The sequence below is a fragment of the Dromiciops gliroides genome, chromosome 5 (assembly GCF_019393635.1).
Source record: "Dromiciops gliroides isolate mDroGli1 chromosome 5, mDroGli1.pri, whole genome shotgun sequence".
NCBI classification, from domain to species: domain Eukaryota; kingdom Metazoa; phylum Chordata; class Mammalia; order Microbiotheria; family Microbiotheriidae; genus Dromiciops; species Dromiciops gliroides.
Window position 1 is genome coordinate 196,520,592 of NC_057865.1, and position 22,684 is coordinate 196,543,275.

The 22,684-nt window shown below is 38.7% G+C and overlaps 1 protein-coding gene across 1 annotated transcript in view; it reads left to right on the forward strand.

Moving 5' to 3' along the window:
* CLEC1A (C-type lectin domain family 1 member A) overlaps positions 1-20,083 on the forward strand; it is a 32,664-nt gene extending 12,581 nt beyond the window's left edge. Inside the window, exons 2-6 of the mRNA XM_043968175.1 lie at positions 5,104-5,202; positions 7,121-7,297; positions 9,402-9,553; positions 16,544-16,662; positions 18,981-20,083. Coding sequence (XP_043824110.1) covers positions 5,104-5,202; positions 7,121-7,297; positions 9,402-9,553; positions 16,544-16,662; positions 18,981-19,131 — 698 coding nt within the window. The 3' untranslated portion in view covers positions 19,132-20,083. The remainder of the gene's footprint in view (positions 1-5,103; positions 5,203-7,120; positions 7,298-9,401; positions 9,554-16,543; positions 16,663-18,980) is intronic.
* Positions 20,084-22,684: the final 2,601 nt, after the last annotated feature.

Consider the following 22,684-nt stretch of genomic DNA (forward strand, 5'->3'; position numbering starts at 1 on the left):
AATAGTTGGCCTCCCTACCTAACTCTAAACTGCCCTCTATTCTGCTGCTAAAACGATATTTCCTAAAATACAAGTCTTACAATGTGAGCCTTCCTTCCAATTCAATAAACTCCAATGACTCCCTATTACACCCAGGATCAAATTTTTAAAAAATCTTCTATGTGGTATTTAAAGCCCTTTACAATGTGGAAGAATTCTATTTTTCCAGTCTTCTCACCTTTTACTCTTTTCCCTATATGCTTAAATGTAGGCATACTAACCTACAATCCAGCTACCCTAACCTACTTGCTGTTCCTCATTTTCAGCAGCTATTCCCCATAGCTCAGTGGTTTCCCTCCTTACCTCTGTTACCATGGCTTTCCTGGCATCCTTTAAGCATCAGGTTGCCATTTGTTTGCAAGATGAATTTTCCAGTCCCCTAACTCCCTTCCCCCCAATCTTATCCATACTATTAATATCTTCTCTCCAAGTTTACCTTGATTTTACATTATATATAAATATCTTGTCTGGACCTTTCTAGGTATCTCCATGTACCTATGACATAGTTATGGACCATGTTAAGTATCCCTTGAAAAGGTGAACTCCTTGGAGGCAAGAACCTGTTTCAATTTAGGCCTTTCTTTGTATCCCTAGACTTTAGCATGAGTGCTCTCCTGTTCATCATAAATGCTTCTCAACTGACACTGCCTGAAAAAAAAAATAAAACCTATGTAAGAAGTCTTGAAAAGGGGGACAGGGAGTAGGGAGAAGATAAGGCAGGGACTCTTAGAAAGGTGGGTAGGTTAAGGAATAGTAGAGGAAGGTAGCAGGTAGAAATAAATTAGAAGAGTGGGGAGCAATAGGGTATATAGGGTGAGAAGGATAGTGAGGAAACATAGAAGTGAAATACACAAGTAATTATGGCTATGAATGTGAATGGGATGAATTTACCCATAAAACAAAAATGGGTAGCAGATTGCAAATTTGAATTCAATAATATATTGCTTTCAGGAAGTACAATAAAAATAAGAGATACACACAAAGATAAAATAGAGGGCTGGAGTACAATTTATTATGTAAAAAAACCAGGGGTAGTGATCATGATCCCAGACAGAGTTAAAAATAAAATAGGTTTAATCAAAAGAGAAAAGTAGGGAAACTATATGTCACCAAAATTATTCAATTATTGTTTTGGATCATTTAAAATAACTAGACATTATAAAATACCTGTGAATATACCTGCCAAAACAGACACAGGAACTAAAGAACACAAATATAAAACATTTTATACAAATAAGTGAGATTTAAATAATTGAAGTAATATTTATTGTTCTTGAGTGAGTAAAGCCAATATAATAAAACTGACAATTGTACCTAACTAATCTATTTCTTCAATGTCATCCCAATTAAATTACTAAAAAATTATCTTACTGAGTTAGAAAAAAATAATAATAGCATTCATTGGAGGAACAAAAGGTCAGGATTTTTTTTTTTTTGGTGAGGCAATTGGGGTTGACTTGCCCAAGGTCACACAGCTAGTAAGTGTTAAGTGTCTGAGACCGGATTTGAACTCAGGTCTTCCTGACTCCAGGGCCAGTGCTCTATCCACTGTGCCACCTAGCTGCCCCAAGGTCAGGAATTTTAAAGAAACCGGGAAAAAAGATTTAAAGGAAGGAGATTCAGCAGTATTATTGTTGAATTGTTGAATTGTAAAATGGATAATTTAGATTATTTTTAACTAAAAACTTCTTGTGAAAATAAAACCAACATAGCCAAAAATAGAAGGAATACAGAAAATTGGGGGAAAACTTTTATAGACAACTTCTCTGATAGGATGTGATTGTGTTGGAATACTGCTATGGTATAGGGGATGATGAGCTGGTTGACTTGGAAAAACATAGAAAGACTTGGACATATGAAGGAAAACGCTATCTACTTCCAGAGAAATAGATGCCAAGTGGAAATATTCATGGTAGATCTTACATATATGAGTATGAGTGTATATGTGTCTATGTGTGTATTTATATGTATATATATATATATGCATATATCGCTATTTAACTGTAGCCTTCTTTGGTCGGAGTATGGTAGGGAGGGGAAAAAAAAAAGTAATAAGTGTACAGCAGAAACAAAAGAAAACCTAGAAGGAAGCAAAGAAAAATGGAGTAGTTTTAAAAACAATGTGTAGTATTTATTATATAGGTTTTCTTGAAATGGAAATGTATCATTTTATATTGCATCCTCTCACGTTCTGCTGTGTACATGGAAATGTTCTTATTTTTTCCTCTCATTTTGTATTTGAGTTAAAAATGAAAAAAACAACAACAAAAAAACCCTGCCTATTTATATTTCTGGGGCAGCTAGGTGGCACAATGGATAGAGCACCGGCCCTGGAGTCAGGAGTACCTGAGTTCAAATTCGGCCTCAGACACTTAACACTTACTAGCTGTGTGACACTGGGCAAGTCACTTAACCCCAATTGCCTCACTAAAAAAAAAAAAATGAATAAAAAAATTTACAAAAAAAGAAAAAGTAAGCTTCAGGTTACCAAGAACCCTATGTATGATGGCCTTCAAGCCATGGCAGGAGGAGGGAGTCCAGTTGGTTAGTGAATTAAGTGCCTACTATGTGCTAGCTACTGTACTAAGTACAATATCCTTTTTAGAGGCCACTCATTGTCTCTTTAGGCCTTTCCTGAGACTTCTGAGTCCATAGTCATTGTACTCATGACAGCATTTCAGGGAACCAGGTAATGAAAATGTTTTGGGGGGAAGGGTGGTGTTCTTTATTGTTTTCCTTGCCTCTGTTGTCATAGCTAATTACTGGGAACCTAGACTTTTCTAGTTTGGAAGCTAATAGGCATATAAGACTCCAGATGTGGAAAGTTTCAGAAAAGGGGCATGGTAGGAGAGAGAGGGCACTAGGGAGGAGGAGGAAATAGGGCTTGGGCACAGCCAACCAACTGGCATGAGAAAGGTTATGCCTGAAAAACCAGAGATTTTGCCCCCCCCATACCCCACAATGAATGCAGTTAGTTTATGTTGTCTCTGTCCAGTTAGCATCCAAATTCTCAAAGGACAGGGATAATGGCTTCCATTTATTTTGTTTCACTTTCTCCACCCCACTGACCAAAACCAGGCAACAGCAATGGCATGACTTGGAGTCAGAGGTTATGGCTTCAGCTCTCCTACTTTCTATGTGGTATCTTTGAACAAATCACTTCACCTTTTCATCTTAATATTGGGATTAAGACACCTCCGCAGTGCAATTAGTTACCAAGTCTTGTGAATTCCACTACAACTGACATCTTTCACATCCATCCCTTTACCCCTACTCACACAGAAACTACCCTAGTGTAAGTCCTCACCACCCCTTGTCTGGACTATTACAATGGTCTCAAAATTTGGATGGAAATATATAATCTCAGGGTAGCTAGGTGGCACAGTGGCCCTGGATTCAGTGGAACCTGGGTTCAAATCCAGCCTCAGATACTTGATACTTACTAGCTGTGTGACCCTGGGCAAGTCACTTAACCCTCATTGCCCTGCCCACCCCCCCCCCAAAGAAATATATATAATCTACCTCTCCTCTCCAATCTGTTGCCCATATAGCAAGCTGACAAATTAATATTCCTAAAGTGCAAGTTTGACCATTTCACTCCTCTGCCCGGGAAACTGAAGTGGCTCCTCATTGCCTTTGCATTAAAATATAAATTTCTGTTATTCACAGTTTGACTCCAGCCTATCTTTACAGGTTGATTGATTGTACATTAGTATATTTTATACACTCTATTTCCCCAACCAAATCACCCAGTTTGCTATTCCTTGTATGCAATATTCTGTTTTTCTCTCTCCACCACTTTGGAACAGGAAATTCTCCATAACTGGAATGCTCTCTCCTGACTTCATTTACTGGAACCCCAACCTCCCTTGAAAAGTTTCTACTCAAGTTCTGTCTCTTTCAAGAGATCTTTTCTTATTCCCACCATTTGTAAATTTCCAGTCCTTCCCTATCATTGTACTTTTTTCTATTCTCTATTAACTTACCTGTGATTCTATAGCATCTCTAAAGTATGAGTGGGATGGGAAGTACACCCATTGACCCCTGTAATCGAGACTCGAGGAGAAAGGAGGCCAAAGCACTGATTTTATTTCTTTTTAAAGAAAGGTGTACCACACTCACTGGGACAACCAGGAGGTGTGACACAGCGAGATTAGGAAACCAAGCAGTTTTTATACTCTTTACAGACATCTAATTTGAGCAAAATGCAGTAATTGGGTTAATACTATATGTTCAGCAATAAATCTTTCTCCTGGGATGTTCAGCGATAAGTCTCTCTCCTGGGTCAGAGTGCCCCAACCTCAGGGGTTCAGCCATAGGTTATTTTACAAAATTTCATGTTTCAGCAACAATTTATCATATCTACATAATGTCTCAGTGCGGACCCTATGAAGCAATTTTTAAGTTGATATGCCTATATTTAGAAAGGGGGATAGTAGCTTCCCATTATTGCCTCTCTCTAGAGAAAAAACAGAAAGAGAAATAGGGGACTTTAAGGGGCTTTAAGACTTTGAGATCAGATCACTAGGCCGAAGGGGGGGCACTTTCCATCTCAGTGGAGGGTCATATCCCTATGTCCCTCTCAAGTAGAATAGAAGATCCTTAAAGGTAGGACTAGCTAATTTTTTATTTGTATTTCCGGTGTCTAGTTTAGTGCCTGGAGTGCAGTAGGTGCTTATTGACCGATTAACTAGATGATCTCTTAAGGATAAAGCTCTTATTCTTGAGCCTAGGATCACCGGGCTGTTTTTAAGTACATATTGTCATTTTAATTAGCGACTTCGAGGGACTTAGGAAAGGGTCTGACTTCATGCAGGAAAGAAATGTGTGTCTTTTAGCCTCCATAACTACTTAAAGCTAAGGAATCCAATGACAGGCTTTATCATATCACTGACTGTCCTTGAGCACCAAGACTGTTTCCATTTGGTTTTATGTTCTCTTACTCTACCAGTGCCTGGCATGTAACAGGCACTTAATGTTTGATTGAGTTTAATTATTGCTGAATTAGTTCCAGGGGGAGAAAAGGTTGGCTCTCTTGATCTTTGATTCTTTGTGTTTCCCTAGGATACCCAACCGTTTCTCCAGCTTGGCGCCCAGCTGCTCTAATTCTGTTGAGTTTGTGCCTGGTGTTGCTGATTGGACTGGGAGTGTTAGGACTTGAATGTAAGTATATACTCCAACTCAGGATTTTACTATCGTTCAAAGATTGGCCCTGAGATGGGAATGATCAAGATTTTTTAGCCTTACCACCACAGTCCAGGGGGCTCAAAAGAGCCAACTGTTAATTTTTTAAAAAATAAAAGTATTTTATGATTTTCCAGTTACATGTAAGGATAGTTTCCAAAATTTGTTTTCATAGTGATATAGGGGAAAATGGGGTACGGGTTGGGGTTGGGGTTCTTGGGAATTCCTCTTTAAAGAATTACACCCTCTTGCACACAAAACGTAGTTAGAATAAGGTGATAGTTTATTTAGGAGCAAGGGAAGGGAAGGGTGGGGGGAGGGAAACCATGAAAGAAATCCTTAGACTTTTCATGGGGAGATTTGGCATAAAGCACATGGCTCAGAGGTACCAAATCTCCTCGAATAGGAGACCGGAAGGTACTTTTATAGATGACTGATGGGGGTGGACCATCTGCCCGTGAAAAGTTCCTTTAGTGAGGGAGGACCATCCCCCACTGGTGGTAGCTGGGGGAATTGGGTGAGCAGTGGAGGACCATCCCCCACTGGTAGTGACTAAAGGAATTGGGTGAGGGGTGGCTATGGATCCCTCCTCAGAACACAAAGGCCGAAGCCACACCCAAACTTATCTCCCCAGGATAAGGGAGACCGGAATGAAGGGTAGGAATCCCAAGCTAGCTCAGTCCGATTTGGTTCCTCTAGGCGTTATCTGTCCTCTGGTTTAGTTTCTCAAGGAGAAGATTCCTCGGTGTGCCCCAGAGAAATTCTGGGGTGCTCTGCGCCCCATGACAATAGGATTTTTAGTTCCAAATTTTTCTCCCACCCTCCCTTCTCTTCTTTAGACCCCAACTAAAGACCCATCTTTTACTGGAAGCCTTCCTCTTAATTCTAGAGCTTTTCCTTTGTTAATTATTTCCTTCCCCTCCCCCTATATAGCTTGCTTTGCATATATTTGTTTGCATGGCATCTCCCCCATTAGACTGTAAGTTCCTTGAGGGCAGGGACTATCTTTTCCATTCTTTTTGTATTCCTAGTTTAGGACAGTACTTGGCACATAGTAGGCGCTTAACAAATGTTTATTAATTGATGTTTTTTTTTTGGTGAGGCAACTGGGGTTAAGTGACTTGCCTAGGGTCACACAGCCAGTAGTATCAAGTGTCTGAGGTCAGATTTGAACTCAGGTCCTCCTGACTCCAGGACCAGTGCTCTATTCACTGTGCCACCTAGCTGCCCCATTAATTGATATTTAAAGAAAGTGATGGAGAAAAAAATGTTATACACACAAATGCAGATTAAATTTGAGAGTGTGTCATGCATAGAGAGAGCCAGATATTAAACATTTACCAGTTCATCCCTGCCCCAGGCCATAAACCATTCTCAAGCAAAGTTTCATCCCTGCCCCAGGCCATAATCCATTCTCAAGCAAAGTTTCTTTTTTTTTTTTTTTTTTTGGTGAGGCATTTGGGGTTAAGTGACTTGCCCAGGGTCACACAGTTAGTCAAATGTCTGAGGCCGGATTTGAACTCAGGTACTCCTGACTCCAGGGCCGGTGCTCTATCCATTGCACCACCTAGATGCCCCTCAAGCAAAGTTTCTTAAATTGTGGGTTGAGACCCCATATGGGGTCATGTAACTGAATATGGGGAGTCATAAAATTTGGCTACAGTATACCTATTTTATATACCTATATACCTGAGATTGTGTAAAAATTTCATAGGCAAAAAGGGGTTGTGAGTGGGAAAAGTTTGAGAAGCCCTGTTCTAGAGTACAGGGGGCAATCTACACCACCCATATAAGCATTTAGTAAGAACAAGGATTGTGCTGGTAGGTACACACACACACACAGAGCGAGATGATAGGGGCATTTCCAATACACAATCTGACCATGTCCATGGATCAGTTTTTCAGATCAATCAACTCTCAATCACTCAGAGGGATATCCTCACTCAAAAGGAAGAAAAGTTGGGAAACTTTTCTAGACAACTACATTCTCTCCAGGCTCAGAACAGGAAGCTCACAGATACTCTGCTGCACCTGGCTAAAAAGCTCTGTCGGGAGCTCTATAACAAAACTGGAGGTAAGTCCTCTGTTGTTTGTCTGCTTGATAAAGCTTGGATTAGCAGTATACTGAAAGAAAGTGGTGGGTCCCACGTGTGTAGAGGCCCACATGTTGCAAAGGCTTAGCATTGTGTGTGGCTTGAAGGGAGGAAGACTAGACATCTTGAAATTTTTCTCCCCTCACCATTTCCCAAGAGATATTTTTAATTTTTAAAAAATCATTAAAGTGTTTTATTTTTCCAGTTACATGTAAAGATAGTTTTCAACATTTGTTTTCATAAGATTTTTAGTTCCAAATTGTTCTCCTCCCCTCCCTTACCTCCCCCCCTCCCCAAGACAGAAAACAATCTAATATAGGTTATGTATGTACAATCACATTAAACATATTTCTGCATTAGTTGTGTTGTGAAAGAAGAATCAGAACATAAGGGAAAAACCTCAAAAAAGAAGAAACAAAAACAAAAATGAAAGTAGAAACAGTATGGTTCAATCTGCATTCAGAATCTATAGTTCTTTTTTTCTTGATGTAGAGAACATTTTCCATCATGAGTTCTTTGGAATTGTTTTGGATCAATGTATTGTTGAGAAGAGCTGTCTGTCTCAGTTGATCATCACACAATGTTGCTGTTACTGTGTACAATGCTCTCCTGGTTCTGCTCACTTCACTCAGCATCAGTCCACTTAAGTCTTTCAAGGTTTTTCTGAAATCTGCCTGCTCATCATTTCTTACAGCACAATAGTGTTCCATTACATTCATATACCACAACTTGTTCAGCCATTCCCCAATTGATGGGCATTCCCTTGATTTCCAATTCTTTGCCACCACAAAGAGAGCTGCTATAAATATTTTTGTATATATGGGATCTATTTGGGATAAAGACTTAATAGTGGTATTGCTGGGTCAGAGTGTTTGCACAGTTTTATAGTCCTTTGGGCATAGTTCCAAATTGCTCCAAGAGATATTTTTGTTCCTGCCTAGAGGGGAAGCAGGAAGTTGAGGCCAAAGGCTATTTTTCTTTCCTCAGAAAGAAAGAGGTATGGACTAGAATTGTATCAATATGTATCCTTAAATATTGTCCATCTAGGGGATATGATCAGATTCCATATAACTTCTAATTGCTTTGTCATTTGGGTTGTTATGAGAAGGGAACCCCCAAGCCCTATATCCAATGTTTGACCCCTTTCCTACCTAATACCACTTCCAAAATGAACACATATAGTGAATAGGAAAAAAAAAAGCCATTTATCCATATCATAGCAAAACAGAATGTAAGCTCCTGAGTTTTCTTTTCTTTTCTTTTGTGTGTGGGGCAATGAGGGTTAAGTGACTTCCCCAGGGTCACACAGCTAGTAAGTGTCAAGTGTCTGAGGCTGGATTTGAACTCAGGTCCTCCTGAATCCAGGGCTGGTGCTTTATCCACTGCACCACCTAGCTGCCCCGTCCTGAGTTTTCTTATACAAAATGATGAATATGGTAATGTTTTACATAATTGTACATGTATAAGCCATATCTGATTGCTTACCACCTCAGGGAGGGAGTAGGGGAAGGATGGAAGGAAGGATAAAAATTGGAACACAAAACTATAAATAAAAGCATGTATTACTTAAAAAAAAAAAAGAATGTAAGCTCTTGGATGGCAGAGCCTATTTCACTTTTAACTTTGTATCCCTACTGATTATTCACATAGGAAATATTTAATAAAGCCTTCTTGATTGATTGAATATCTGATTGAGATACTAACTTTAAGGGGGAGGTGACAATCATTTGGTGGAGAAGGAACTTACTGATTTCTTTCCTCTAAAAAGGAAAAAAATTCTTTATCATTGCTTTTTTCCCCCTTTCTTAAGTCATCATCACTTCTTTTTTATTTGTTAATTTAGAATTTTATTTTTCCCTAATTACATGTAAATACAAATTTTGACATCAATTTTTAAAAAACTTTATGTTCCAAATTCTCTTCCACCCTCCCTCCCCGCCCCAGAACTCAAGCAATTCAATATAAGCTATACCCGTCATCACTTCTTACTCATTCTCCCTCCTCCCTAGAAAACTCCATTAAAAAAAAGTGGGAAGAGTACAGCTAAACAAATCAAATAAATACAATGTTTGGATTCTTTCCCAGAACACAAATGCAGCCCCTGCCCAAAGAAATGGAAATGGCACAAGGATAATTGCTACTGTTTCTCTAAGGAGAGCAATACTTGGCAAGACTGTGAACATTTCTGCACTGCTGAGAACTCCACCCTTCTGAAGATAGAGACACAAGATGTTCTGGTAAGGTGTCCTTGGTTGGGGCTTTTTATCCCTAGTATTCTTGAGACAGGAAGAGAACCAAGACCTCAGGTTCCAGACCCCATTCCATTTGGCAGCTTTCACTGGGGGCATCTAGGAGTGACACTTCCTAGCCAAGTACCTCAGCAAAACACAAATAAAATAGTTCCCATGAGGACTAGGGAATCTTCGTAAGATTTCTATTTCAAACTCAGATCAGATAACTGGAAGAACGTCGAATGTCTAGTGTTTTGTTAAAGAAGAAAGAGAATCAAAAGTACGATTGTTGGCTGTTCTATAACCACCCACAGTCATCCTCCTCTCAAATATACAAATTATTGACTAAAAACTATAGATGATCACTGTGAACATTGTCACCATCAAAATTTCCATATTAATGTGCTATTATTAACACTATGAACTGAATAGGGGAAGAGAGAGGGCCATGTTTCAAGTGGCTCTTAGGTTGCAAACCAGAATGACTAGAAGAATGGTCTTGTCCTCCAAGAATTTACGATCTAAAGCACAGTATTCATGCATGCTGACATAAAGGCATACTGAAAACTGAATGAGCCATTTAATAAATATAATCACATTTTTAGAGTCTCTTACTATATGCCCATCGTTGCTTTTGCTAATGATGTTCCTCCTCTTTTTTTTTTCCTTTGGTGAGGCAAGTGGGGTTAAGTGACTTGCCCAGGGTCACACAGCTAGTAAGTGTCAAGTCCAGATTTGAACTCAGGTCCTCCTGAATCCAGGGCCGGTGCTTTATCCACTGCACCACTGAGCTGCTCCTGTTCCTCCTCTTTTGCCTTCTTCCCATGTTCAAGGCCTACAGTTCTTGAAGCCATAGCTCAAATTCTATTACCTCTAAAAAGTCTAAACAACAGAACAAAATGGGACATAACCCATCTTATTTGGTGCCATATGTGACCTTAGAGTCCACTTAAAGATATTGCTTTCCCAGTATTCCAGGATAGTGGTTCGCAAAGTTTTTGGTCTTGGCATCCCTTTATACTCTTAAAATTAAAAATTTATTGAGGATCCCCAAAGACTTTTTGTTGGTTATGCAAGTTATTCCTATTGTTATTTACCATGTTAGCATTTAAAACATCTTAGTATTTCTGTTTGTTTGGGTTTTTTTTTTTTGGTGAGGCAATTGGGGTTAAGTGACTTGCCCAGGGTCACACAGCTAGTAAGTGTTAAGTATCTGAGGCCACATTTGAACTCAGGTCCTCCTGACTCCAGGGCCGGTGCACCTAGCTGCCCCACATCTTAGTATTTCTATGAAAATAGTTTTGACCTTGTAGACTCGCAAAAGGATCTTTTGGAATCTCCAAGGGTCCCTAGGTCACAATATGAGAATTACTGCTTTGGTATATCTACAGATCTCTCAACATGATTTCATCAGTGTGGATACTTCCTCAAACTCTGCAAAGAACAAACTATCCATATCTTCTTCTTTTGTATGACATGTCTATGTCCTCTGATAAATCCTTCACAGGAGATCTGCTCAATGTGATTTCCTTTAATGTCTTTGCTATATATTGGTACCAAACTCTTGATTTTTCTAAATGATTGGTTCTTCTTTTCTAGTCACAAATCTCATTGATAATATATATTTTGGCCTATTCTTGTCCATAATTCTTGAGCTTACTCACATTTACCATTCATATCTTCATTCACTTTGGCTACCTTCAATTTTGGTTCTTCTTAGATGAGGATTTTTTATTACTATATGGTATTAGCTAAATATTGGTGTTAAAAAGTTGTTGAGTTGTTTTTTTGTTTGTTTCACAGAGAAACTTCGGGGTCATTAAAAGAATAGTCCAATTCTCCAAATGCAATCCAACCCTCTGTTTTCCTCCAATTCTCAGCCCAGTTCATTATCCATCTGTAGTATCTATTTGAGATATATTTACCTATGGATAAGATCTGTAGGCTGTTTATTTAAGATATGTGTACTGATGGCTAAAGTCTATGGGCTGTCCAACCAACTGCATCTTATAGTCTGGAATATAGGCATTCTTCATCTACTTAGTTTTTCCTGTGTGAATAGTTAGGTTAAACTCTTTTGAGTGACTATGAATTTCATTTAGGAGTCTCTGCAATGTTTTGAGGCTTGATACAATCCCAATGTTATCTGCAAAAAGGAGCATCTGGAGGATCTCATCACCTATAGGGAATTTCTCATCTATTTGGTGTCTGCATCCATCTACATGACAGTAACAAACACCTTTGGTGAGCATACATCTCTATTTTTTGTCTCATTTGATATTAATAATCCAAAGATCATTGAGCAAGGTTCTCTCTATTGTTTCATTTCCCAAGAAATCTTGTATAATTTTTACATGCATCAGAGATACCTTATTGACAGAGAGCCTTTAAAGTGACATTTTATAATGTCAAAGCAAAAGTTTCATAAACAAAAAAAAATAATAATCACAAAGGGATTTGATAGTTTCTGTACTTTTCAGTCAATTGTATGATTTTTTAAAAAATCAATTGCTATAAAGTATTATGAAAGTCTATTCCATTCTCATTAAGGATTCTCTGCATGCTTGGGAAGACTATTCTCATAAAGATTTTGTAGAGTTAGGAAAATAGATACAAAGGTTGGTAACTATTGCTATTTTCACAATCATGTTTTCAAGTAGAAATGTTTGGTTTAAAAAGTTATCTACCTTCATTACTTTGACTTTCACATCTCCTACTCACTTCTCATTGCCTTACAACCTAGCTTTAGAGCTCAACACTTGACTGAATGTTGGGCAGCAACTATCAACTACCCTTTCTCTACACCTTCATATTCTTTACTCTCTGGATTTTGGAGACTGTTCTCTTCTCCTACCTGTCTACTTTTCTTTCTTTCTTTCTTTCTTTCTTTCTTCTTTCTTTCTTTCCTTCCTTCCTTCCTTCCTTCCTTCCTTCCTTCCTTCCTTCCTTCCTTCCTTCCTTCCTTCCTTCCTTCCTTCCTTCCTTCCTTCCTTCCTTCCTTCCTTCCTTCCTTCCTTCCTTCCTTCCTTCCTTCCTTCCTTCCTTCCTTCCTTCCTTCCTTCCTTCCTTCCTTCCTTCCTTCCTTCCTTCCTTCCTTCCTTCCTTCCTTCCTTCCTTCCTTCTTTCCTTCTTTCCTTCTTCCTCTTCTTCTCCTTCTCCTTCTCCTTCTCCTTCTTCTTCTTCCAGGGCAATGAGGGTTAAGTGACTTGCCCAGGGTCACACAGTTAGTAAGTGTCAAGTGTCTGAGGCTGGATTTCAACTCAGGTCCTCCTGAATCCAGGACCAGTGCTTTATCCACTATGCCACCTAGCTGCACTTCCTTCCTGTTCAATCATGTGTCCTTTGCAAGATCATCATCTATTTCCTGCACCTTTTATGTTGTATTTATATGCCAAGGGCACTAATTTGGGCCCTCTTCTTTTCATTTTCTACAGTATGTCACTTGGTCATCTCATGAATTCATAGGTGTTTAAGTATCATCTCTTTGTAGGTGACTCCTACATTTAAATGTCGAGCCCTCCTATCTCTCTTGTATTCCAATTCTACATGTTCAGTTGACTGCTAGATATCTCCACCTGGAAGTCCCATAGGCATCTCCAACTCAACATGCTTTAAACTTAATTATCTTTCCTTTTAAGTTCACTCTTCCTCTTAACTTCCCCTTTCCTATGGACAACACTGACATTCTTCTAGTCACCCAGGTTCATAGCCTATGGGTCATCTTCAGCTCCATACTCTTCTTCAGCTGTATGTAGTCAGTTACAAGATGTGCCATTTCAACTTCCACAGCTTCACCCTCTTCTCTTCATTCAAGCAGCCACCACCCTACTTCAGGCCCTCTTCATCATTTATCTGGACTATTGAAGTACTCTGCTAATTCATCGTTCTACCTTCAACCTCTTCTCTCTCCCATTTATTCTCTACAAAGATGAAAAATTGATATAATTGGTATGACCATGATGCCTCCCTGCTCGAGAAGCTTCTTTGATTCCTTATTGTCTTTAGGATAAAATACAAACATCTCCTTGGTATGTCAAGCCCTTCTCAGTTTAACTCCAGCCTGTATTTGAAACCTCATGCTGTTAATCTCCTTCATACACTCTCAATGCCAGTCAAACTGTTCTACTTGATGTCAATCATTCACAATATTTTTTTCTCTCCCATTTCTGTGCCTTTGCATAATCCTCCCTCCCCCATGTTGAAGATAAGATTCCCTCTTTACCACTTGGCATCTCAAGTCTTAGCTCAAAGATTACCTTTGGTAAAAGATATTTCCTAACTCCCCAGCTTGTTAGTGTTCCCACTTCAATTTGATTTGTGTTTATTTTGCATATTTTTATATTTATTTCTCTATTTACATGTTGTTTTCAATTGGTATTTCTTTTAGGTGTTTGTTGCGTGTCTTTTGTCATTCTATTTAGCATCTAATCAATGTTTGTTGAATTGAGTTCAAATATTATTGTCTCTGTTTGCTGTTGATATGACGGGTTACTTGGAGAATAATAGGGACTCAGTAAAGATACCAAATGGGACAATTAAAAGCTTCAGCAAAGTTGCAAGCTACAAAATATATCCTCAAAAATCAACAGCTTTTCTATATAATACTAATAAAACACAAGAAGCAATAGTGGCAAGAGAAATTCCATTCCTAATACCTACAAAATGCAAAAAAATGTTTTGACATTTCTTTCTCCAGCTCATTTTACAGATGAAAAATTAAGTCAAACAGGGTTAAATAATTTGCCCAAGGTCACACAGCTAGTAAGTGTCACAGGCCAGATTTGAACTCTTCAAGATGAGTCTTTCCTGACTCTAAGCTTGGCATTCTATCTACTGTGCCACCTAGCTGCCCCTTTCTACTATATATTGTTTGGCTAATCTATTCCACTGCCCCACCACTCTATTTTTTAGCCAGTACCAGATTGTTTTAATGATTGCTTTGTGATATAGTTTGAAATTTGGTATGATAAAAATCTTTGTATTAAATTTCCACTAAAAAGGTTTGGCATCCAAGATATGTAAACAATAATTAAATATGTATTATATACATATTATACATATACACACACATATATAGGGGAATGGCTATTAGTCTAATGCATATATGTATACATATATAATACATATATATAGTCTAATACATATATGTGTATATATATATGTATTAGACTAATAGCCATTCCCCAATAGATAGTTAAAGGATATGAACAAACTTCCCAAAAATTGTAAAATATTCACCACATGAAAAAATGATCCAAATCACTAATAATAAGAAAAATACAAATTCAAACAACCCTCAGGCTTTGCCCCATACCCTGCAAATAGGCAAAAATAACAAAAAAGAAAAAAAGGCAACAGTCAATGTTAGAGGTATTGTGGAAGGAAAAGCACACTAAAACATTGTTGATGGAGCTGTAAAATGATACAATTATTTTGGAAAACAATTTGGAATTATGCAAGTAAAATGACTAAAATTTTAACCAGAGATCTCCTTCCTGGGATTATATCCCAAGGAAATAATCAATAAGAAAACAGTCCTTATATTCTCCAAAATATTTATAGCAGCAGTTTGTGATGGTAAAGAATTAGAAGGGCAGCTAGGTGGCATGGTGAATAAAGCACCAGCCCTGGATTCAGAAGGACCTGAGTTCAAATCTGGCCTCAGACACTTGACACTTACTAGCTGTGTGACCCTGCTCAGGTCACTTAACCTTCATTGCCCCACAAAATAAACAAAAAAATAAACGGATGAATGAATGAGTAAATAAATAAATAATAGGTAAATAGATCAATAAATAAATGAGAATTGGAAATAGAGCAGATACCTATCATTTGGGAAATAGCTAAACAAATTGTGGTACATGAATGTAGTGGACTATTACTGTGCTTTAAGAAATAATGTGTGTGATGAATATAGAGAAACATAGAAAGATCTACAAGAACTGATGTATAGTGAAGTAATCAGAACCAAGAAAAAATATACATGGTAACTTCAATGATATAAATGGAAAGAACAACTATACATCACAAAATCAAAGGTAAAAGCAACAAGATTTAAAAGATTGAATAAGACTCAAATGAAGAGACATGTGAAGAAACCTTCAACTACTTCTTTGCAAAAGTGTGAGGCCCACAGGTGTTATACACTGCACATATTTTTGTACTTTTCAATTTATTGGTCTCTTGTGTTGACTTTTCTTCATTTTTAAGGATTATAATTTGTCATATGAAATGACTCTTTGGGAAGGGAAGAGGGAAGGATATTTGGAATAACTATTGTCATAAAAACTTATTTAAAAAAGAAACTAAAAAAGAAGTTATATTTTGCCCCCTCCCCAATGAGTTGGTACCCTCTCAGAAAATGTAAAAATAGTTTTCATGAAGATCATGGTTTTTCTCTAGAGAAACTTGGTTTGGTACAGTTGGGTCTTCCTGTCTTTGTTTTCTTTCATTCCATTTTTACTTTCTCATGTAGAAAATCAGAGACTCTGACAGCTCTGTGCTTTTTCACTTGTTATCTCACAAGACTGGAATGCATGCCCTCCTTACCTTCTTCTCATAGAACCATGTCAATCCTTTAAGATGCAGCTAAAACACTATCTTCCACATGAAGCCTTTCCTGGTCCCTCAACTACTAATTCTTTTTTTCCCTAAATTGCCTTTTGTTTAGCCACTTAAGTTATATATGTATCTGTTAAATTCATATTTATGTTGCATGTTTCCCCTCAATTAGAATGTAATCACCTTGAAAGAAAGGGTTTTGTTTTCTCTCTCTTTTTTTTTTTTTTGGTATTCGTATCTTTATTGCCTTGAACAATGGCAAATAGTAGGTGCTTTAAAACCACTTATTGATTGTTTTTAGTCCAAATGTGGTGGCTGAAGTGACACTATTAGATCATTTTTCATGAATACATTGACTTCCTTGCTTGATTGGTATGCCATAACAGCACAAAAAGAAGATAAGGAACAACCCAAACTTTCTTTGTCTCCTTACAGGAATTTGTGATGCCTCAGAGCTACTCTCAGTTTTTCTACTCCTATTGGACAGGGCTGTCCCGCAATGGCAGTGGCAATCCCTGGCTGTGGATAGATGGATCTCTCCATTCCTCTGACCTGTAAGACTCTAGACCCTCAGGAACACAGGGAAGGGTGAAAGGAGAAGAGAGAATTCATTGTGAAATGGAAATCTCACTCTAGGGAAGATGATTACAGAACAAAGAATGTGAAGCTCTGAAATCATAACACCTTTGTACGCTTAGGATGGGTGATTTTTACCACATAGGGTAGAGAGAGACATAACTTCTTGTTGATTAAGAGAATGCTGGGTAATGATGGGCTTGGAAACTGGGGAGATGAGGACATTGTGAGAAGAGTTAAGATCAATCCTTTTTTTTTTTTTTTTGTGGGGCAATGAAGGTTAATGACTTTCCCAGGGTCACATAGCTAGCAAGTGTCAAGTGTCTGAAGCCGAATTTGAACTGAGGTCCTACTGAATCCAGGGCCAGTGCTTTATCTACTGCGCCACCTGACTGCCCTCAAACTCAATCTTTAGAGCGGCAAAAAGAGATTCCCCTGGAGCTTCAGTTGGGGAAGTGGACCCAACATATCCCTTAACCTCTAGTGCTTCAGCCTAGATATTACTAAAAGCAGACTGCCCTTGGTGATTGTTCTATTTTTTTTGTGAGCCAAGGTCTTATCTCATATCCAGCTGAAGAGCTTCTATTCTTTTGAATATTATTTGATCTATCCTAATTTGTCTTACTTTCCAGATTTCTGTTTATTGTTTACTTCAATAAATAGGTATATTAGTTATTTGAAATGCAAGTTTTTGAGATCAGGGAAAATGTTACTGGATTATCCAGAGTATTGCACCTCCAAGATACTGCTATTCAAGAAGTGGCAGATATAATCCTAGCCCAGTTCCTCTCTGGAAGACAAGTGAAGGAAGGACAGAAAGCCCAACAACAGTATTCCTCATGCTTTTCACAAAAGCAGAAATTATAGCCTTCCTAGGAGATGGGAGGGCCATATCTCAATTCTGATAACTATTCAGGCCAGGCACAAGTCTAGCCATCTTCCTGGTACATTAGCCAACCACATATTTTCTACATGGGCGAGTTTATCTGCAGGAATATTTTCACACTAATGTTTGTTGGTTATTTCTTTTGCAAGAAATTTTCTTTTTTTTTTAATTAAAAAAGTGGAATTATTTTAATGGTGATCCTGAGAGTGTATTGATTTCTCTGAAGTCTAGTGCTTCCATTGTGATAATCAATGCCATTTTCTCTGATAGTTCTCAAGAGGAACCTAGTTCCCTCCCATCAAACACTGTTTACACAAATGGCCATCATGAATAGCTAGTATACCTCTTTATCAAAGTAAGCAATAATTAGACTACATAAAAGACATACAAGAGTAAGGGACCTTTGTAGCTGTGAGAAGGATAAGAATTCAACTCACCAAAATACAGCTAGGTGGCTCAGTGGATAAAATGCCAGGTCTAGAATCAGGAAGACCTGAGTTCAAATCTAACCTCAGACACTTTTTAACTATATGACCCTGGGAAAGTAATTTAATCCTGTTTGTCCCACTTCTCTCATCTGTCAAATGACCTGGAGAAGGAAATGGCAAGCCACCCCAGTATCTTGCCAAGAAAACCCCAAACAGGGTCATGAAAGGTCAGACATGACTGAACAACTATAATAGCAAAGAGAAAAAAGAATGATTTCATCAAGTAGAATCTGCTCTTATCAATCTCTAGAGTTACAAATGCTAGAAACCAAGGGACACATTGGGTGCCATTTTCTCACACATCTGAGACTCCAGGGGATCTTCTGTCTGCCTTTCAAAAGTCCAAGCTTGCATCTCTAGTGGTTATTCAACCATCTTGAGCCTCCATTCTCCATTGTGGTTTAGCATTCTCTCAGGTAATGAGAAAGCATTCCTCCCTCTGCAGCATGCAGCAAAAACCACTTACCCAGAGTGAGTAGAGGTTATAAACTCAGATGTAATCTCTACCTATTAAATTCTTACCATCTCAAGCAATGTCTTGGATTGATGTTATAATCTCCTTTAAAGGAGCCAGGAGAAGGCCATATACTAAACTCACATTTATATGCATCCAGAAGATAAGAAAAATAAAGGTTCAATCATTCCCATTTTATAGACGGTGAAACTGAGCTACAGAGAATTTAGGTGACTGCCATAGGTCAGTAGACAAGAGGACACTGGATTAATACCTTTGTCTCTTGAACTACTATAGCTAATCCCATCCTATTTTACCAAGGCATAAGAGAAAATTGGGTAAATAAAATGTGGAGCATCCAGCCTTTGTGACCCTTTTATGGCAGTAAGATTGTTTCTTCTCTATGATTTTAACTCTGCAGGATTTTGATGATGGGGAGTGACACAAGATTGATTCTTTTTTTTCTAGGTTTGATATTGCTGTTGACTTCAGCAGCTTAAGGAACTGGGACTGTGTGACGATATTAAATGGAAGGGCTTTCTCAAAGGACTGTAGGGAGCTGAGGCGCTGTGCTTGCCAGAGAACAGCAGCAATGGTGATGCCAGAGTGGCTGGAATAGTCTTCCTAAGGAATGCATGGAGATAAATGGACTCTCAAACATACCTACAAGCCAAAAAAGATGCAGGCCAAGCAGGGAGAAAGGACAAGAGCTCTCTGAATCACTGAGATCACTATGGATAGAAGAGCAGGTCTCTCTGGCCAGTAAAAAATGGATCTTTTTCATGGAAACTGCCAAGAAGTATCAGCCCCATATACCAGGGTTTTACCCCAAACTTTTCAACCAGATAAAAATCCAATTTTGTTACCTTGTCTTGCCCTAGACTCACATCTTCTACAACCTGGGCTTGTTTTTAATTCTCAACACCCTGATTTTCCCCTTTTGTACTGGTTGCTCATATCCTTCTGCTGTCATTCCTAGTACTTTTTAAAGGAAAATGAGAAATCTGGGGGCAAAAGTCATGCAACTAACAGAAAATTCTGTGTCCCAAAGAACAACCCCCATTATACTTTTTTGTTTGTTTGATTTATGGTACACCTGCAATTCATAACACCTGAATTATTTTCCTCCTTTGAGAATCATTTAACCACCCAAGGATTTTTCCTTTACCCCAGTGGTCTCCAGGGAGGAAAGTTTATCTGAGGCCTACAGAAGCCAAGGATATCTATTTTAGATCACTATGGGAAGGAATAAGACTCATTTCCTCCTTTCATGCACTTGGGAGTTCAGAGAAAAGTAAGGTTCCAGATGTCTCTCTTTACATGGGATTAGTGACTTTTAAGCACCTTTTCCCACTAGATAATTACCATCAATCCTTTCAGGTACTTGTATAAAAAGAAATGTGTGTGTATATACTAACTGTGAGGTGGATTTACACTGGTATTCAGTGCTCGCTGCCATGACCTCTACTGTGAGGGGAAAAGGTTCCATGACAAGAGTATTAAGGACAGGTTATAAATGATTGAACTTAGGATAGAGCACCGGCCCTGGAGTCAGGAGTACCTGAGTTCAAATCCGGCCTCAGACACTTAATACTTACTAGCTGTGTGACCCTAGGCAAGTCACTTAACCCCAATTGCCTCACTAAAAACAAACAAACAAACAAAAATGATTGAACTTAGTCCTTTTCTTTTTCTTTTTTGCAGGGCAATGGGGGTTAAGTGACTTGCCCAGGGTCACACAGCTAGTAAGTGTCAAGTGTCTGAGGCCAGACTTGAACTCAGGTACTCCTGAATCCAGGGCCGGTGCTTTATCCACTGTGCCACCCAGCCGCCTCCTGAACTTAGTCCTAAAGAGGGCAAATGGCTTTTCCCCAAGCTCACAGGAAAGGTTAATAGATGGAAGAACAAACTCCAACATGAAGAGACTGTCATTCAGTACAGAAAGTCACATGTGGAAGAAAATCAAAGGACCCTGCACATGGTTCCAATAGAGCCTCTTGCATCCTGGATGTTTCAGGTCAATTTTCAGTGAAAATGTGGCTGGCGGTGAAACTTCTATAAGAATTCATCTAGGAACCTGTTCATGTGTATGGTTACTTTGGCTTCAGTCAACAACCTCTTTGTGTTGATAGATTTCCTGAAAATGGTCTGCCAGTTCACCTGGTGTTTGCTGGTTATTGGGATCACCTGGGGAATGAGTCTAGAATGAAGAACACAGAACAGTATGTTTTGTCAGCAGTATTGTACTAAATATTCCAGTCTATATTGGAACAACAAATTGAAATTCTAAGGGGAAAGTAGAAATGTGTATTTTAGTCCCCATAATATCTTCTGAGATATTAAATAGAGGGAGGGAAGCTACAGAAATGTGGGAAAAGTCCTTCCCCAGAGACCTGTAAACACATGGACAATTTGTGGAGTACCTAGATTTTATGGGTAAGGTTTGATGAAAGTTGGCAATACCTGAGTTGGGATGGTTGATGCATGCAAATATTAGCATCCTGCAAATGTAAATTGGGTGTGATGACCCTAAGAGAAATGTAACTGTGAATTAAAATAAGCTTAAATCTACCTGAGGAAAGTATGGAGAGTTCATTTTTTTTGTTGTTTTTTTTTTGTGTGTGTGTTTTTTGGGTTTTTTTTTGTGAGGCAATTGGGGTTAAGTGACTTGCCCAGGGTCACACAGCTAGTAAGTGTTAAGTGTCTGAGGCCAAATTTGAACTCAGGTCCTCCTGACTCCAAGGCCAGTGCTCTATCCACTGCGCCACCTAGCTGCCCGGAGAGTTCATTTTAAAAAGCTAGGAAAGTTTGTATAATGAGTTGCTGAACAGGATGTGATATTTATTCCTACCTCAGTCATTGACATTTTCCATGACCTTGGACTAGTTACCCTCTTTTTTTGTAACTAAATTTTCTTATTTATAAGAGAGCTTGCAATATTAACTTATATCCTGAGTAATAGGTGACAAAGAAGAGAGTAGAATAAATTTTTTCAAATAAAAAATTCTGATAAGATAAGGGAAAAGGTGACTCTGGTTATAGGTTGAACAAGGATAATCCTGACTAAAAATAACAGAGAAACAAAAACTAAGAGGAATTAGTTTTAAGGACTCTGCTTCTCTGAGATCTTCCTGTCGTTGTTTGTAAAGGTAAGTATGAAAGAATTGCAGGGAGCAGGCTTTCTTCTGTTAGAAGTGGCCCACAGTAAGTAATTAGCTCTTTCTTTCCCTCAGAACACAGAATCAGTAGTTAGGTTTTATCAGCAGGATACAGGAGGTAAACATGGCAATAGCAGGAAATGGCCTATGGGGCTTTGACCTTAAATACAAACTGATTCAGAAAAAGTGGGTGGGCATTTAGGCAACAGTCTAACCAGAAGAGGCATTGCCCAAGGAGATCTTAGTGTCCTCTAAGAAGGTTGACCAAAAGCACTTAAAAAAAATGGGGGGAGGGCAGGGCAATGAGGGTTAAGTGACTTACCCAGGATCACACAGCTAGTAAGTTTCAAGTGTCTGAGGCAGGATTTGAACTCAGGTCCTCCTGGATCCAGGACCAGTGCTTTAGCCACTGTGCCACCTATCTGCCCCCCAAAAGCACTTTTAAGGGGTTTTTGTATTCTTAATATTAGTGTTTAATGTTGCTGTTTGTCCTTTGTTTTGAAGAGGACAAGTGACATCACAGGATGATATCTTGACTTCTGCAGGAATTGGATTTAAGTGAGGCAGAATTGCACAGTTGTTAGCCTCAGTCTCTCTTCCAGAGTCATCATAGTTCAGTGTGAGGACAAAAGTCAAAATGACTGGCAATGGCTTGGAATGTGTCTTTGATGTTTCACCAAGCTCTAAGCACTCCGCAGCACCTACTTCAGTTGCATTCATGGCTGTTAGAATGAACTATTCTCATTCTCCCATTCTGCCAGGGGAAGTCTTCATATCCTTGGAGGAGACATTCCCCTAACTCACCAACAGGTTTGAAGTCTGTCAGTTACCCCCAGCCTTCAGCCAGTCAGCTCAGTTAATGACTGTGTGATCCTGGACAAATCACTTAATAGCTAGCTATGGGATCCCGGGAGTAATTTAACCATTTGCCTCAGTTTCCTCATCTGTAAAACAAATTGGAGAAGGAAATAGCAAACCACTTCAGTATCTTTGCCAAGAAAACCCCACATGGGA